This window comes from Neofelis nebulosa, chromosome 12, assembly GCF_028018385.1.
Source record: "Neofelis nebulosa isolate mNeoNeb1 chromosome 12, mNeoNeb1.pri, whole genome shotgun sequence".
Lineage (NCBI taxonomy): Eukaryota > Metazoa > Chordata > Mammalia > Carnivora > Felidae > Neofelis > Neofelis nebulosa.
This window is the reverse complement of record NC_080793.1, coordinates 62,221,393-62,238,055: the sequence shown is the minus strand read 5'-3', so window position 1 is coordinate 62,238,055 and position 16,663 is coordinate 62,221,393. Positions and strand designations below refer to the sequence as shown.

General features: G+C 37.5%; 1 protein-coding gene across 18 annotated transcripts in view; it reads left to right on the top strand.

The window, feature by feature from the left end:
* The window catches only part of KDM4C (lysine demethylase 4C), a 443,090-nt gene that overhangs the window by 306,594 nt on the left and 119,833 nt on the right, over nt 1-16,663 (top strand). For 17 of the 18 annotated variants that reach the window (XM_058695403.1, XM_058695399.1, XM_058695405.1 and 14 more), the window contains 2 exons: nt 2,111-2,166; nt 4,625-4,733. In XM_058695403.1, coding sequence (XP_058551386.1) covers nt 2,111-2,166; nt 4,625-4,733 — 165 coding nt within the window. Of the gene's footprint in view, nt 1-2,110; nt 2,167-4,624; nt 4,734-10,001; nt 11,003-16,663 lie in introns of those variants that run through there. The other variant, XM_058695413.1, reaches the window with a different exon arrangement.

The window sequence follows — 16,663 nt, the reverse complement described above, 5'->3', positions numbered from 1 at the left end:
GTTTAAGGAGTGTGGAAGAGATGGCTGTTAAAGGAAGCACAGGATCAGCTAGAGATGGAGAAGGACAGTGAGGGGTGTGTAGGGTCATAGAAACCACAGGTAGAAATTGTCAGGTATGCTTCACATACCTGTGTTGAATGCCGCTTAGAGGTCAGGTGAACCAGGGGCTTGGAATTATCCGTTAGATTTTGTGACACAGAGGTCACTGGTAACCCCAGAAAGAACTAGTTCTATATTGTGGCGAGTGGAAGCCTTCTCAGCTTCACTTAAAATTGAAAGTCTATCTGTTCTGTTTGAGAGGATGCTTTCCTCCCAGTGTGGTGGTGTGCTGCAGTGTGTGCCCCTTTCCGGGATCCTCTTCAGGTGCTTTAAAGCAGTTGCCACGCTGCTTTGCTGTATTTAACTCTGCTAATGTGTCCCTTTAGGCTTCTTCTCACTACTAGTTTCATTCATCAGAACTCTTACGCTCTTAGTGTCTGAGCTCCGCACCCTCCACAGCCCTCTTTTGCCACATTCCCACTTCAATCCTGGTATTTTTAAATATTCAATGAAAATATTTTACCTCGTGTTTTGTTTTCATTTTCGTTTTCTCTCTCTGTAGAAAGTGTGTTGAAATGCTGGAAAAATAGTTAAAATCAGTAATGTTTTATGAAATTGTTTTTGAATATTTTAGATATTGAATAATTTGAACTGGTAATATTCGGACTGAACTATTACTTTTAACGTGTGTTTCATCAAAACCATTATTTCAAAGGCCTCTAGAATCTGGCTTTGTTACGGAGAAAATCCATCAAGTTATCTCCTTGAGCTGGGTTTATACTGGATTCAGATGTATATACACATGGCAGCTTTTGCTGCTCTGAACCTTTTAATAATAACCCAGGAAATTTCAAATAGATGTTTAGAGGCTTTCCAGACCCACAAACCCATTGAACATTTCTGGTTGTTTGCCTTTTTTGCTGCCTGTTAGGAGTTATACAGGTATATTGATTCTCCTGAGTTGTTTTGGTATTTCACTACTCAGAAAAATTAAAGCTATGGAGTTTGACATCCTGGTATTAATAGTAGATGAGTTAAAGGGATTTCCTGTAAATTAGGCAAAACTGTCAACATTAGTTAAAGAAGATCACCTTGGAGAACAGATAAAGAGATTTTATATAATAGTGTGGAGAGGGAAAAAACCCAAAATAACCCACAGTTATTTTTAAAAACTTATTAATGCAGTAAATTGAAAGGACATCTATTAGTGCCTGAGGTTGAAAATTTTAAAAGTTACTTAGGTATTTAATTTAAAAATTATAGGTCAGCAAAAGGCTGACCCTGGCCCTGTTTTCTCATGGACTTTTTTCACAGAGTTTTAGTGAGAAATGATAAAGTTTGTATTTGTGGTAAAGGGAGTCCTCTTCAAGTGAAACAGTCTATGCCAATCTAAGATATACAAAAGTGCCCAAAATAGAAACTTAGGTGGGGAGGAGACATTTCTTGGCACTTTCTTCTGAAGGGGGTGGATAGCCTGGGTTTATCAGTACAATTTTTGCAATACCGTTTGCCCACAGAAAGACCCAAATGATATTTTTGTGAAAAGAGTACCTTTTAAAAAGAGCTTTCTGCTAATCCTTATATCGAATGGAGCCTGCCAGTACTCTATTCTGTAGCTATCCTGTATACACGAACGGATTCCCAGAGCACAAGAGAACTCAGTCATATGTATATTCTCTGTTCTATAATTCTAGTACATACTGTCTAGTCTGTCAAGTGCTGTGTGTCACAGCTTTCCCCCAAGGATGGCAATGAACATGATACCAGGGTAATGATGGTTCCCTCTAGGATATATCTGTTTCTGTCTGTCTGTCTGTCTGCCTGTCTGTCTGTCTCTTGATCTCTAGAGAGAGAGAACATTTTTGTGTGTACCCTCACTTTTTACCCTCTCTTTTTCCCTTCCTTTCTTGAACTGCTTAGAGATAGCCATTATGAAGTTCCTGATGGCTTTAATTTCAAAATAAAAAGGTGGAATTTATGGGAATATTTACATATATAGTAATGATGTCTGTTAAATGGGTGTGATAATTGTGTGTTTTTTTTTTTTTGTTTGTTTGTTTTTTTGTCCTAGGAGTGCTGTCTCTGCAATTTGAGAGGGGGTGCTCTTAAGGAAACGAAGAACAATAAGTGAGTAATGTGTTAATTGTGTTCAATTTCATTGTTTCCTTCTGCTGTCTAGAATGTTGAACCTCAGTGTGGACTGTTTGCTTTACCTCTCATTATTGGACACATTGTTCCAGAACTTTTGCTGCCCAGATCTGAAATTGAGATTCTGTGCATGTCTTCGGAGACCATTCATTACTGAAAGCATAGCACATTCCCCTCTGCTGGACAAAGGTGGTCTTGCTTCTCTCCATGTCTCTGACACTGATGAAGGATAACCCCTCTTTTACTGATGGTGTTTTTAAAATGAAGGCAGCCCATGTCATCTAGGTATCATTGGGATCCTAGTGTTTAATATGATGAATCCTATTAGTCTAATAGAACCAATGTGCCTGAAAACAGTGAAATCTGTTGCCTTCAGATAAATAAAATCAATCATAGTCATAACATTTAAACAAAATTATTTGCTTTTAAAACCAAATTAACAAGAAAGTGTGTATACTAAAATAGAAACACAGGGAGAAAACATTAATTTTAAGATACAAAGGGGATTGGAGAACATGAAGAGAATCTTGAAAGAGTAATAAGTGAACATAAAAGAAAGGCAATCTGGTTTTTAATGTGGTTATTGAAATATATTTTTTGCATGAGTATTATTTTCATGACCCAATTTTAGTATTGAAAGTGGGGACAAAGCATATTAAAGGTTCCTTTGGTAATAGGAATATGTAGAAATGGTAGAGGCAGGGGCACCTGGGTGGCTCAGTCAGTTAAGCGTCCGACTTCAGCTCAGGTCATGATCTCACAGTTTGTGAATTTGAGACCCATGTTGGGCTCTGTGCTGACAGCTCAGAGCCTGGAACCTGCTTTGGATTCTGTGTCTCCATATCTCTCTCTGCCCCTCCTCTGCTCAGGCTCTCTCTGTCTCTCTCTGTCTCTCTCTCTCTCTCTCTCTCTCTCTCTCTCCCAAAAATAAACAAACATTTAAAACAGTTAAAAAAAACAAAAACAAAAAGAAAACAAAAAAAGTAGAGGCAGAGGTTGTAAGCTGGCATTAAAGGGTCAAATACAACCCCAAGGTATGTTTTAGTTGACTGACACACAATTTTATAAATTTGGTCTAAATTTTAGAAGTTGATAGATTTTATATAAAAATCCAGATATTTATCTGTACTTGAAATATAATTGTGCATCTCTAAATGGCAATAACATGTTGGGATGAGAACCTGGCCTCAATAGGACAGATGCTCCCCAGGTTACCATCATTTACCAGTACACATATATTTGCTTACCTCCTGCCTGGCCCTGTAGGCACTAGAGTTGAGACCCCTGGTGTAATGTAATGATTGAATTAGCATTAACTATGTGCATGTGCACTTGTTTCTGATTGCTTCTAAGGAAGAGTAAAGGCATTTATCATTCCTATGTTGATAAATTTCAGTCTATTAGACTTAATATTTGCTTGATTTTAGATCTTCCTCTTTCAGTCTTAGTTAATGTGATTGGTAAGGTACTAAAAAGTGTTGCTAGGTCTAGGGTATTGAACAAATCATGCAGACTGTTAGATGATTTAGGTGGTTCCTATAAAGACAAAGGTGATAAGAACTTCTCTTCCTACCCATGGGCCAGGACAAAAGGGAATAATGTGTACTATAGAATTATAATATTTATTTAGATTTGAAAGAATGCCCTGATGGGGTGGACACTTGTCCTTGCTCCTTTGGTCTTTAAAGGCAGAATGGAGTCTGAGTGACATAATACTCTTTGACTTATAAATGGGCTGATGGATGTGGTAATTCCTTCAAGGTGTCTTTAAACCTCAAGAGTCTTTATTTTTACTTGGGGCATAACATTTATGAGAAACTAAATAGTGTTAATGGGGACATTTTTCTGGAGTAATTCAGAATTTGAGAGGAGATACTAGGATTTAAGTAGGAAGTGAGAGAACCAGCTAATTTCATTCCTCCTTATCTTGGGTTCCTTTGGTTATAGTTCGATTGAAATGAGAAATGATTTAATTAAAGAATTAGTACTAATTCTCTTAGAAAACTTTACTATTCTAATTTTCATGACACTTGTATTATGTAAAAGATTATACGCTGTATCCAATTCATACCTTTTATTAATTGAACTAATCTTTTGCCACATATTGATTTGCTTAAGTATTAAACACCTGTTATATTTTAGTACCAAATGAAATAGCAGCCCTACATTTCAGTATTTTGCAGATCCAGTGTAGAAAAATACCATATATTGATAGGATCAAGTCTCGGTCTTCACCCCACTCTGCAGGTTGCAATTGTGGGCAGGTGTGGTACTGAATCTATCTGGGTATCACCTGATAGGTTTAAAATTCAGAGTCTGGTTTGTGATTGGTTTAGGCTTTTGGCTTTCCTTCTCTGTGAGAATTGCCACTGCCCAGTTGAAGTATGTGGTGTGCAAGCTTAGAGAACTTTTATGTTTCATGTCTCCTTTCCCATAGGTGGGCCCATGTCATGTGCGCCGTCGCGGTCCCAGAAGTTCGATTCACTAATGTCCCAGAAAGGACACAAATAGATGTAGGCAGAATACCTTTACAGAGGTTAAAATTGGTGAGTGACAAAGCTTCTTTTTAACTTCATAAATTAGTGTTAATTTCAATTTATGAATATTTCTTTTAATGTATACATTCTCAAGATAATTTTTTTTAGTTTCATTTAATATTCTACCCTTTTCTCCTAAATTTACTTATTTGTATATGTTCTTTCCATGTTATATTATAAATATGCATATAACCTTCCTCAATTCGTTTAAAATGAGGCAAAAGAATACTACTTTTTTTGGATTAGTGTGAATTTTCAAACCATAGGCTGTCTGGTGAAGTTTGTTAGTAATATACCTGAGATATCTATCTTTATTTCAATTGTTTAGTTTTCCTCTCTGGCCTGTCTTTGGTTGGTCCTGACTTAGCAAAATGTACCTAACCTGATTTCATCATTTCTTCACCAAGAGATTTGCAGAGAAATAGAAAAAGTTTTTTTATTACTAAGGAATTTTTTTCGCTTATGAATAGATACAAGTCATTTAATTTGCCAGACTCTCTGGCTGATTATCTTCTGACTGGTTTAGAAACATTCATAGAAATCTTCCTACTGGTTCTCTTTGTTAAGAATGTTTTTCATTGCAAAGATTTAGGCCTTTAATTCCTCAACATTGAAGTAATGTTGGAATTCTGTTCAAGTGTGAGCCAAGAGAGCATTAGTTTAGGCCCTTAAATTTCATATTTAATGATGATTTTTTCTTATTTTATATTGCATGATTTAGAAAATACTGGAGTGTGTTTTACACATGGATTTAATTCCCTAGAATTTCTTCAGTACTTGTTATTTTTGACTTGAGGTCTTTCCACTATAGAATATTTTGGGTACGGTAGCTGTAACTTTTTACCCAACTATTAACTTGTTACTAGTCTCTTGCCCTTCAGGGAGCTGGGCATATTGTCTCTGGACCTCTGTCATGAGCACTTCGATTTTAGTCTACAGTCTTTCATTCTCAGAGAAGAGAAAGTATATATTGTTATGTTCCATTGAAGCTGCATCAAGAATTTTGCATCACTAGAAAATATGTGGTGACCTGATGATTGTCATTGGCAAGTGTAAGTGGTAGGGCCAGGATGTTCAGGATGTGGTAATGGAAATTTTGTGGATGAAATTGAAATAATGGGTCATTTAAATGGCCCTGTAAAGCTCACAGTGATATAAGAAGAGAGTAAAAAGTTCTTCAGCTCATGGACTTCCCATAGGAAAGTTTGAAATCATATATCTTGGTCAACAGTTGAAACACACACACACACACACACACACACACACACACACACACCCCAATGAGAAACAGTTTGCCGGAATTAGGACTATGAGGCAGGATATTTAAATAATGTTGAGTTCATCACATGTTGAAGAATTCAATGTTTATTAGGACAAATATTAACAAAAGTCTTGTATTTTAATTTTTTTTTAATTTACAAGTGTTACATATTTGCGAAAATTCCAACACGGCATTTAACAATCATCTTTGGTTCTCTATCCTGAAAGATGACTTCTGTTACCAGTTACCCCTCATTGTTACCCCTCAGAATGAGTGGTCACTACTCTTGATGTGTTCCCTTAAGGAACTATATCCTGGCGAATCTAGTCCATGAATGATTCCTTAATGATTTATTGTTCCTCACACCAGTCCCAAAGGGGTTTTAAGGGAACAGCAGGAAAGGACAACATGGGATCACTTCAGTGCTATTCAGGAAGTTATATTTAGAAATTTGAAATCTGAAATGGCAAAGCTTACTGTTTTCTTCTCAGTGGTATGCTTCACCTTGATTGTGTATATCACATATTCCTTATAGAATGTTTTACATCCTTAAACAATTGGTATCTTGAAAAGAGTATGTTTTGACTGAATTTAAGATCACCTAAAGTCTACTTCTGATGTCAAGGTAGAGCTGTTTATTGACATGTTTGGCTAAAAATGGCAGGCTTTTTTTCTATTTTCAATATGCATGGAGAGTTTCTTGGAGTGGTATTTATAAAAGTACTCACAGTGGTTAAGTGGGAAAATACAAGGAAGAACTTCATTTTGGGGAAAAGATCACTCAAAATGAAGTTATAGTTTGAAAGTGGGCAACAGCCAAAAGTCTGGATGACTTTTTTGTAAGAATCCTCAAGAAAGCAGCATCACTGTGGTGAATCTCCCATCACAGTGTCTGTGCACTAGTCTTTCTCACTTGGTGATCAGACTCAGCTAGGCTGGCTTGAAAAGCAGAATTCACAAATGATCACCTGTGTGTGGTATGGGATGCACCTTTCCAGGGAACGAAATGCTGTGCCCTATAGGTACAGTCAAGGGTATGCTTTCCCAATATTTATTAGTATCCTTTTAAAGTTAAGTAATCTATTGGTACATGCCAACATTAGATGTCAGTATTAATTTATTTCACCAAACAATTATTACCTTACCTTGCCAGATACCTAGCGTATATTTTTTTTTAAATCTTTTTTAACGTTTATTTATTTTTGAGACAGAGAGAGACAGAGCATGAATGGGGAGGGTCAGAGAGAGGGAGACACAGAATCGGAAACAGGCTCCAGGCCCCGAGCCATCAGCACAGAGCCTGACGCGGGGCTTGAACTCACGAACCACGAGATCATGACCTGAGCTGAAGTCGGCCGCTTAACTGACTGAGCCACCCAGGCGCCCCCCTAGTGTATATTTTTAAATGAGGCATTGTTCCTGTATTTTGGCATCTTACAGTTCAGATGGGCTTTCTCAACTTTGGCCCTGTTGATGTTTTACACAGGATAATTTTTTGTTCTGGGTGACTGTCATGTGCTTCGTGGATTGCAGCAACCCTGACCAAACAGACCAAACCCTCCCAGATATCTTCTGGGAGGCAGTATCATTCCCATTGAGAACCAACCCACTGGTCTATAGGGAAGATATACACATAAAGATAAAATTTTAATTTTTGTCATTTTCAGGCAGAGAATATCTTGGTTGAAAGAAGTTGGAGACTGAGAGAATAGAAATTCTTAATTGTTTTCTAAAATAATTCTAGAGAACTTTTTTTGGCAAATTGTTTGAATTTATTTGTCAATAATGAAATTTGGCACATATATGTATGTTTACTACTGTATAGTTATTACGTAATCTAAGTGTTTTAACATTACTTGTTCTTATAAAAACTGAACAACCTTGAATAGTAATCAGGTGATGTGTATGTGTGTGTTCATGTACACACACACACAGTAATTTTGAGTATTTACGGAATAAAGAAAGGCAGGAAATTGTTACTATTTCTGGTTCTGGCTTAAAATTATCATGGCTGGAGACAATACCAAACGTCTTCTGCCTTTGTATGGCCTCTCCTTTAAAAGTTGTGGTGGTGGGGCGCCTGGGTGGCGCAGTCGGTTAAGCGTCCGACTTCAGCCAGGTCACGATCTCGCGGTCCGTGAGTTCGAGCCCCGCGTCAGGCTCTGGGCTGATGGCTCGGAGCCTGGAGCCTGTTTCCGATTCTGTGTCTCCCTCTCTCTCTGCCCCTCTCCCATTCATGCTCTGTCTCTCTCTGTCCCAAAAATAAATAAAAAACGTTGAAAAAAAAAATTAAAAGTTGTGGTGGTAAATTTATGCACAACTTTGTGTAAGCTGCTCCAAAGCAAGCATTGATTTCCTGATTAACATCACAGACACACAGATGATTAAGTCCAAGTAACTAGGAGTACTTCGGAGAGCCTGTGGAATTGGAACATCCATTCGGCACTTGCCCTGTTGTCTGAGAGTTCTGATGATGGAACTTCTGGTCAGTTGAGGATTGAAAACTGAAGTGACCTATTGTAGGAAGGACAAATTGCTCAACCATGAAGCAGCTGCAGCAAGTGGGGGTTGGGGGGGGGGGCTCTGAGCCTCTCCCCAGTGCCCACTAGGTGGTGCTGCTGTACAAGGTTTTCATCACATTGCCCTTAAATCACCTCCCTTAGCAAGTGCCTAATTGGAGTCCTGCCCACGTTTGTAGAGGTGTGTGTGTGTGTGTGTGTGTGTGTGTGAGAGAGAGAGAGAGAGAGAGAGAGAGCAAGAGACAGAGACAGAGAAAGACACAGAGAGAGGGATGGCAGCAGGTTAGCGAAAGTGCTACTGGCTGTGCATTCAAAATGCTGAATTCCAGAGGGCAGGGTTTTAGTTCAGTTTTCATTTAGCTATAAGAAAAGAGCAGCTTTCCCTTGGGGCAAGTTAGTGTTTTTCTATATAAGTAATAAGCAATGCTATTAACAGCTAGTAACTGCAAGAGGCTTAAGGAGCAGCTGCTGGCAAACAAAAGTTTAAAATGTCTTCTGAAGTATGAAAGCTGTATATTTAAAAAATGATCATTACTATTAGTTTTTCTAGAACATGGAATAGTGGAATTTTTGCAGAGGTATTTGAATGTTTTAGTAATACTGTTGTTAGTCTTTTATTTATTCATTGGTTCAACTTGCAGCTTTTGAAATAGCTCTCTGTACAATTTTTTGTATAGGAAGTACCCCCCCCCCCCCACCCCCCGTAGAGGGTATAAGAAAGGATTTGTTTACTTTAGCAGATTTTCCCTCTTATTTACAATGACCATTTTCATAAAAGAGACAGCAAATGGAAAACAACTTTTCCAGTGCTCATCAGTGGATTATGTTGATCCTAAAATGGTGTGTGCTTATACGAAGAACCTTTATCTCATCCAGCCACCTTGTTTGGTAATGTCACAGGTGTGGCCTCTGCTCATCAGATAATTAAATGGACAATAATGATGATGCTAGAGTTATTTTCAAGACAATGTATTTTATTTTATGTGGTTGATAATTTTAAATACTTTAATAAAAGTCATTATTTTTTAAACTAAACAAGATTTTTGTGCAAAAATTTATTTGGCATATAGTGGTCTTTATCTAGATAGTTTTTTCTTTCCTTTCTTTCTTTAATAACATTTAGTTTTTGTGTAGAGTAATTATCTCAAGGGTTATGAAAGTAATTGCTGCCTTATCTAAAAAAAATGCCACAGGTTGCTCTCTAAAAGCACCAGGTTATCAAGCAGAGCCATCCTTTAATAGGAAAGAAATGGCTGAAAGTGACCTGAATAGGCTATAGCAAAGTTATGTCCAAAGAGAGAACCATTTATTCTCTGTCAGCCTGAGCACTCTTCTGATTATTAATGCACATTCTAGATTACTTCGTATTTTTCTAACCTCATTTTGAATGATTTCCTTTGCCTCTGCATGACTTTTCAACATGGGAAAAGTTACTCTTTCGGTAAGCCCTGTCACAAACCCCTTCTTGTGTTTTCCAATACCTTCTCCACTCTCCAGTGAACATCAGAGCATGGCACCTTGTAGGACAAATAATGAGGAAGATCCTGAGTACATTCCTACTCCCTACTTGAATGGCGTGCTCAAGGACAGCCAGTCTAGGGGTTTGTTTGAAGTCACAGATGACAGGTATGCCTGAAGACAAAAAGAAAACAATTGACCTCAGAATCTACTCAATCATTTCCTTTTCTTAATTCCTTCAGCTTTGTTTTATATATGAATATGATTGCTTGGCCATGGTCATAATTGAATCTCTCAGGAACAAAATTGTGCAAAGATGGAAATACAAGAAAAGGAAATAGAGATAAAACACATATGAAGTTAGAATTCCTTTTTTTTTTTAATTTTTACAATCGAAAAAAATATATAGGTAAAAATTATCAGGAAGAAGAATTAAGGACAGAAATTTAGAGAGGTAAAACAATATATTCTTTATATAGTGTAATCACACAGAAGACAGCAGTATTGTCTGCTGAAATAATCTTCAGTATCATTACTGTCTTTTGGAAGCAGATCACCAAAAAATCTTTAAATCTGATTATAAAATTTAAGGGAAGAACATTTTAAGAACCTAACAAAAGGAGTAAAACAGCATGAAGTTCTGGTATTTGTTACATACTTACCATGAATGTCTGTTGCATACATCGATCACTTGAAGATTAAATTAATTAAAGATCTGTGGAATTGGTATAAATAAAACAGCAAGTAGGATTTGTAGATTCTAAGAAATCTTGGAAATTTGCAGAAGACCTTAAATGCAGCCATTAGTTATTTTTTTTTTCCTATAGGGAGAAAAGTTCTCAAATAGAAATGTAAGAATATTTATGGGACACATGGGTTGACTCAGTCAGTTAAGTGTCTGACTTCAGCTCAGGTCATGATCTCATGGTTTGTGGGTTCCAGCCCCCGCATCAGGCTCTGTGCTGACAGCTCAGAGCCTGGAGCCTACTTCAAATTCTGTGTCTCCCTCTCTCTCTGCCCCTCCCCTGCTCACGCTCTGTCTCTCTCAACAATAAATAAACATTAAAAAATTTTAATATTAAATGCATGTATCAAAGCAAATGATGTTTATGTTGATTGCCATCATTGCATAAGAACTTTCGCTGTTCTTTCACCACACATCTGTTCTTACAGCGGCATAGCACAGGGCCTTTGGCTTCTGTGCGTGAGTGTGTGTGTGTGTGTGTGTGTGTGTGTGTACGTTCCTAAGGTTTTTACATTTGAAATACTATTTTTGCAACCAAATAGAGGGAGAAATGAATTTTGGAATAGCTAAAGTTGCCCCCAGGCCTTCAGTGACCTCCGATGTGTATTTGACGAGTGAACTGAGCACAGGCACAAGTGTTCTCTGAGTGAAGAACATTATTTTGGAAAGGAATTTACACTGCAATGATGACTGAGCTACAAGCCTTTCAGTATCTGGCTGAGACCAACTATTCTGCTTAGAAGCCTCTATACACTTTAAAATTTGTACCTGAAGGCAAATAATAGTGAACTTGAAAGCCAGAGATTATAGTTTTGAAAGGTACATCAATTCTGAAAATAGAGTGGTTTCACTGTGGTGTTCCATCTGAAGAGTTGAATCAAGGGAAAAAAAAATACATCCAGGCTTCCTATTTCTTAGAATAAAGCACTTGTTCTCTTGCTAACTGACTTGTGTTATCAGATGTATTGCATACTAAAAATAGAATTACTGAGAGAGTTGAGGTCTGCCTCATGTGCTGGAAGATCACCCTAAGTCCTGTTTAGTTAATGTTACAGCAGTGTTAGAGATCAGCTTTGCTTCCTTTCTAAAGGAATCACGGTTGTATTTGACAGAGCCTCTGTTAATGCATTTTGGAAAATGTAAAGACATATTGATTATCTTTCATCACTTTGAAGGAAAAAAAACAGCATTATAAAGCAATCAAAAAGTGTCATTGTGTTCCACATTAACTTATGTACTGTTTTATTCACATATTCAGTTGTTTTCAAAGACAAAGAGGAATTCTAAGAGAATAATAAACATTGACCGTGACCAGAGACTTTATTGTTTAAATGCAGTTGAGGAAAAATTTGCTTTTAATAAAGTGAACTCCTGAAGGAAGAATAAGTTATACTACTAATGACATAATTGTGGTGTGATGTATAGGATCCTATGATTTAATAAATTCAGTATGAAATTTACAATATCATTAAGACTATTCTTCAGGATTTCAACAAACACTGTATCCTCAACTTTGTAAGATTTTAAAACAAGTTTAGTGTAAAAAAAGGTACATTAGTAGCTGTATAGTACTTAACTGTCACAATGATTTGCTACAGGGACTAGATCCTATTGCAAGCTGTCAAATTTGTATATTGCTGTAATACCAAACCATAAAATCTTTTGAGTAAAATGGAAAATGTCAGATAGGCATGACTACAAATAATATACTTTCTGAAGGCTGTAGACATCTATAGGAGAAGATGTGTAAATGCATGAAATGTTATCTCGTTACTATGGATTTTTCTTTATCTGCTGAAAGAAAACTCCGAGGCAAAAGGAAATTGATTGGAATCTTTAAATTTTTACTTTTGAACTCATTTTTCCTGGGGACTAATTTTTGCAACATTATTAGATAGATAAGTAGAACTTCAGATGATTCATGATTAAAACATATTGTAAGAGAGTAATCTTATTTTTTAGCTTGCATTTCTGAATTATTCAATTTTTTTGTGATCTTATCTGTGTGAATAGTGATTACTGATGGATCTTTTAATTGAGTTAGTGAGCTGGGGTCGAGGTTCCAGAGATGGGGTCCCCCCCTTCACTCCAGCATTGACTGGGCCAATGCCAACAAACACATGCCAAACCAAGGCAGCTGCTAGGTGGCTCTAAACTATCTATAGGGTTTTCCTTGGCTAACAGTGATTGATAGCAGAGAGGTTATAGTTTTGGAAAGGTATAGTCATTATTTTGAAACAGTGGATTCATTATTATTTGTTTTTCTAATATTTTAGCATAAATTAGGTTGTTTATTCTCTCAGAAGGGTGTTTTTAGAATCTACAAGAATAGGTTGTGAGATGTTTTTGTATAGAGGGTGAATTTTTCCATAACTTGTAATTAATTTAACATATCACTGTGGTATATTTTAGGCATGTTCTTTTATTTTTTTATTTATTTTTTTGTATGGAACATATTTATTTATTTATTTTTTCAATATATGAAGTTTATTGTCAAATTGGTTTCCATACAACATCCAGTGCTCATCCCAAAAGGTGCCCTCCTCAATACCCATCACCCACCCTCCCCTTCCTCCCACCCCCCATCAACCCTCAGTTTGTTCTCAGTTTTTAAGAGTCTCTTATGCTTTGGCTTTCTTCAACTCTAACCTCTTTTTTTTTCCTTCCCTTCCCCCATGGGTTTCTGTTAAGTTTCTCAGGATCCACTTGAGAGTGAAACCATATGGTATCTGTCTTTCTCTATATGGCTTATTTCACTTAGCATAACACTCTCCAGTTCCATCCATGTTGCTACCAAGGGCCATATTTCATTCTTTCTCATTGCCACGTAGTACTCCATTGTGTATATAAACCACAATTTCTTTATCCATTCATCAGTTGATGGACATTTAGGCTCTTTCCATAATTTGGCTATTGTTGAGAGTGCTGCTATAAACATTGGGGTACAAGTGCCCCTATAGGCCCCTATAATTTAGTGATGTCATTTTCTAACATGAGTTCACAAATACAGGTACCAGCACTGTTTTAGCCAGCCACAGTTTGGACTTCCTGATTGAAATATGAAAATGCCTTTACATTCATCTGTGTTACTGTTTGGATCATGTAATTGTACGTCTCTGTTACATTGAGATTAGGCTGTTTGTATCCATTGTCCTCCACTTAAGCAAGCTTGCCATGCAGATTGATCTCTCTTAAACTCATCTGTAAACTGGGGTGGTTGTGAGGATGAAGTAAGAAAGTGAAGGGCCTGTAATATAGTCTCTGTGAGCTGCCATTTGGCCAATCAGGAACAGAGCGGATAAATGTTTCTAAGGAGGGAGTAGGTTCCTGGCTCTCTTTTGTATGTTTGTTTATTTATCTGTTCAATAATTATTTCTTTAAGGCTTGCTTTGTGGTTAGGTGATAGATTTTATTTCATTTCTACAAATATTACAGAATAATGGAAGTTATTGAACATTAGACAAACAAATATTAGACAAGCAAAGCAGTATGAAAAGATCTTTTGTAGTAGAAATCTGGACTGCAGTGAAGGACCTTACTATATTTGGAGTATCAGGGTTGGCAATCCAGAGGTGGAGAAAAGCTTCCTGGAAGAAGCAATGCGTTAATCTGAGACCTGAAAGATGAGGAGAGCTATCTGGAAGAGGGGTCAGTATGCTTAGTAGCCTGGAAGTGGGGGGAATTGTAAGGTCTAGGAAGTGAAATTTCAGTAGAGCTGGAGCATGGAGTATAAAGAGGGAGATTGGAGTCTTGAGGAGAGAAAGCCTCAGATGATCTGGAACTGTGCGGTCCAACATGATAGCCACCGGCCACTTATGGCTGTTGAACACCTAGAATGTGGTTAGTGTTACTAAAGAATTGAACTTTAAAATTTTTGTTTTTTGGGGGCACCTGGGTGGCTCAGTGGGTTGAGCATTCAACTCTTGATTTTGGTTCAGGTCATGATCCCAGGATCATGGGATCGAGCTCCGCATCAGTCTCCGTGCTTGGTATGGAGCCTACTTGGGATTCTCTCTCACCTTCCCTCCTCCTGTCTTTCTCTCTTTCTCTCTCTCTCAAATAAAATTAAAAAAAAAATGTATTTATTCTCATTCACATGGACACACCTCCCACTGCATTCCACTGACCCTCCACAAGTTTAGGCCCAACCACAGATATGGAGCACCAGCATGCAGGGGCTGGTAATGTCTAGCCCTAAAATATGCCTCTGTTGTACAGTGCCCAACAACAGTTCTGCCTCTCTAAATGAACCCTGACTAAGATACGTCCTAAGACAGTTAATTTCCACTCCTGCTATGTAACCTGAAGCAGGTGGGCAGTGGGCTAATGTTGGCAGGAACTATATTTTCACACTCCCCTTTTATTTTAAATTTTATTTAATTTTAATAAGCTACACTTAAAAACTGATGCAGCATAAACACATGAAAGACAATTGTAGTTTTGGTAGGTATACATTTCAAACACCCTTGAAAATTTAGTATCATAGTTGAGATGTGCTGTAAGTGCAAATAAGTACACAGCATATTTAAAAGACAGTATGAAAAAAAAGAATGTGAAATGTCTCATTAATTTTCATATTGGCTACATGTCAAAATGATAATATTTTACATTTGTTGACTTAAATAAGATATATTAAAATTAATTTCACCTGATTTATTTTTTATTGTAAAATATACTTAACATAAAATTTTCAATTTAATCATTTTTAGGTGTATATTTCTGTAGCATTAAATGTATTTACATCTCATGCCCCTGTATCTTCAGAACTTTTTCATCTTTCTAAATTAAGCTTACTCATTGAACAAATAATTCTCCATTCTCTCCACCCTCACCCATTTTTTAATGTTGCTCCTGAAATATTAAAAATTGTAGTATGGCTTCTATTGTATTTCTGTGGACATTGCTATTCTAGAAGACTTTGTACTTTATTATAAACACACTGGAGAACCTTTAATTACTGTTAAGAAGTGGAGTAGCGGGGCGCCTGGGTGGCGCAGTCGGTTAAGCGTCCTACTTCAGCCAGGTCACGATCTCGCGGTCCGTGAGTTCGAGCCCCGCATCAGGCTCTGGGCTGATGGCTCGGAGCCTGGAGCCTGTTTCCGATTCTGTGTCTCCCTCTCTCTCTGCCCCTACCCCGTTCATGGTCTGTCTCTCTCTGTCCCAAAAATAAATAAAAAAACGTTGAAAAAAAAAGAAGTGGAGTAGCATGGTCATATTTGTATTTCAACTATTTTTTTTTAAGTTTATTTATTTATTTTGAGAGAGACAGAGTCAGTGCAAGTGGGGGAGGGGCAGAGAGAAAGAGAGAGAATCCCAAGCAGGCTCTGTGCTGGCAGCACAGAGACCAATGTGGGGCTCCAACTCACAAACCGTGAGATCATGACTTTAGCCAAAACCAAGAGTCAGACGCTTAACTGACTGAGCCACCCAAGAGCCCCTGAGCACAGGGCTCCACCACTGGAAGGAACATAAGGTTCGGGGGAAGTACATTTTGCACATACTTAATCTGAGGTCCTTATAGTTCATCTCCTGTTGCTCAGGAGAGAGATGTCCCAGAATCCTCCTTGTTGTGGGTATGTAGCTATTTAACAGCTTGCTCCTAGATTGTTAGGGCTAGAGGCATGTGATGGTCAATGACTATTACTGGTCAGTAATTCAGAGGTGGTGAACAACTGGGCTTTCTCTGGATGTGCGTTTGGTTCATGATAGTAGTGTATCTGCCATTCCAAACTCTTATTTGAAGTGTAATAGTAAACACAGTGTCAGCCCTGTAAGTTGCATTTAAGTTTTTCTTAAAGCAAGGTTGAAAATGAAAACGAAATCTATGGAAGTGAAATAGTTTGGTTCATAAGAAGACAAGCAAGAAAGAATGTCTCATGTTCTCCTCAAAGATAAATGTGTCCTTCAACCAATAAAAACACAGTATACTCTGGTATGTTGTTGCCAAGATGGGTGG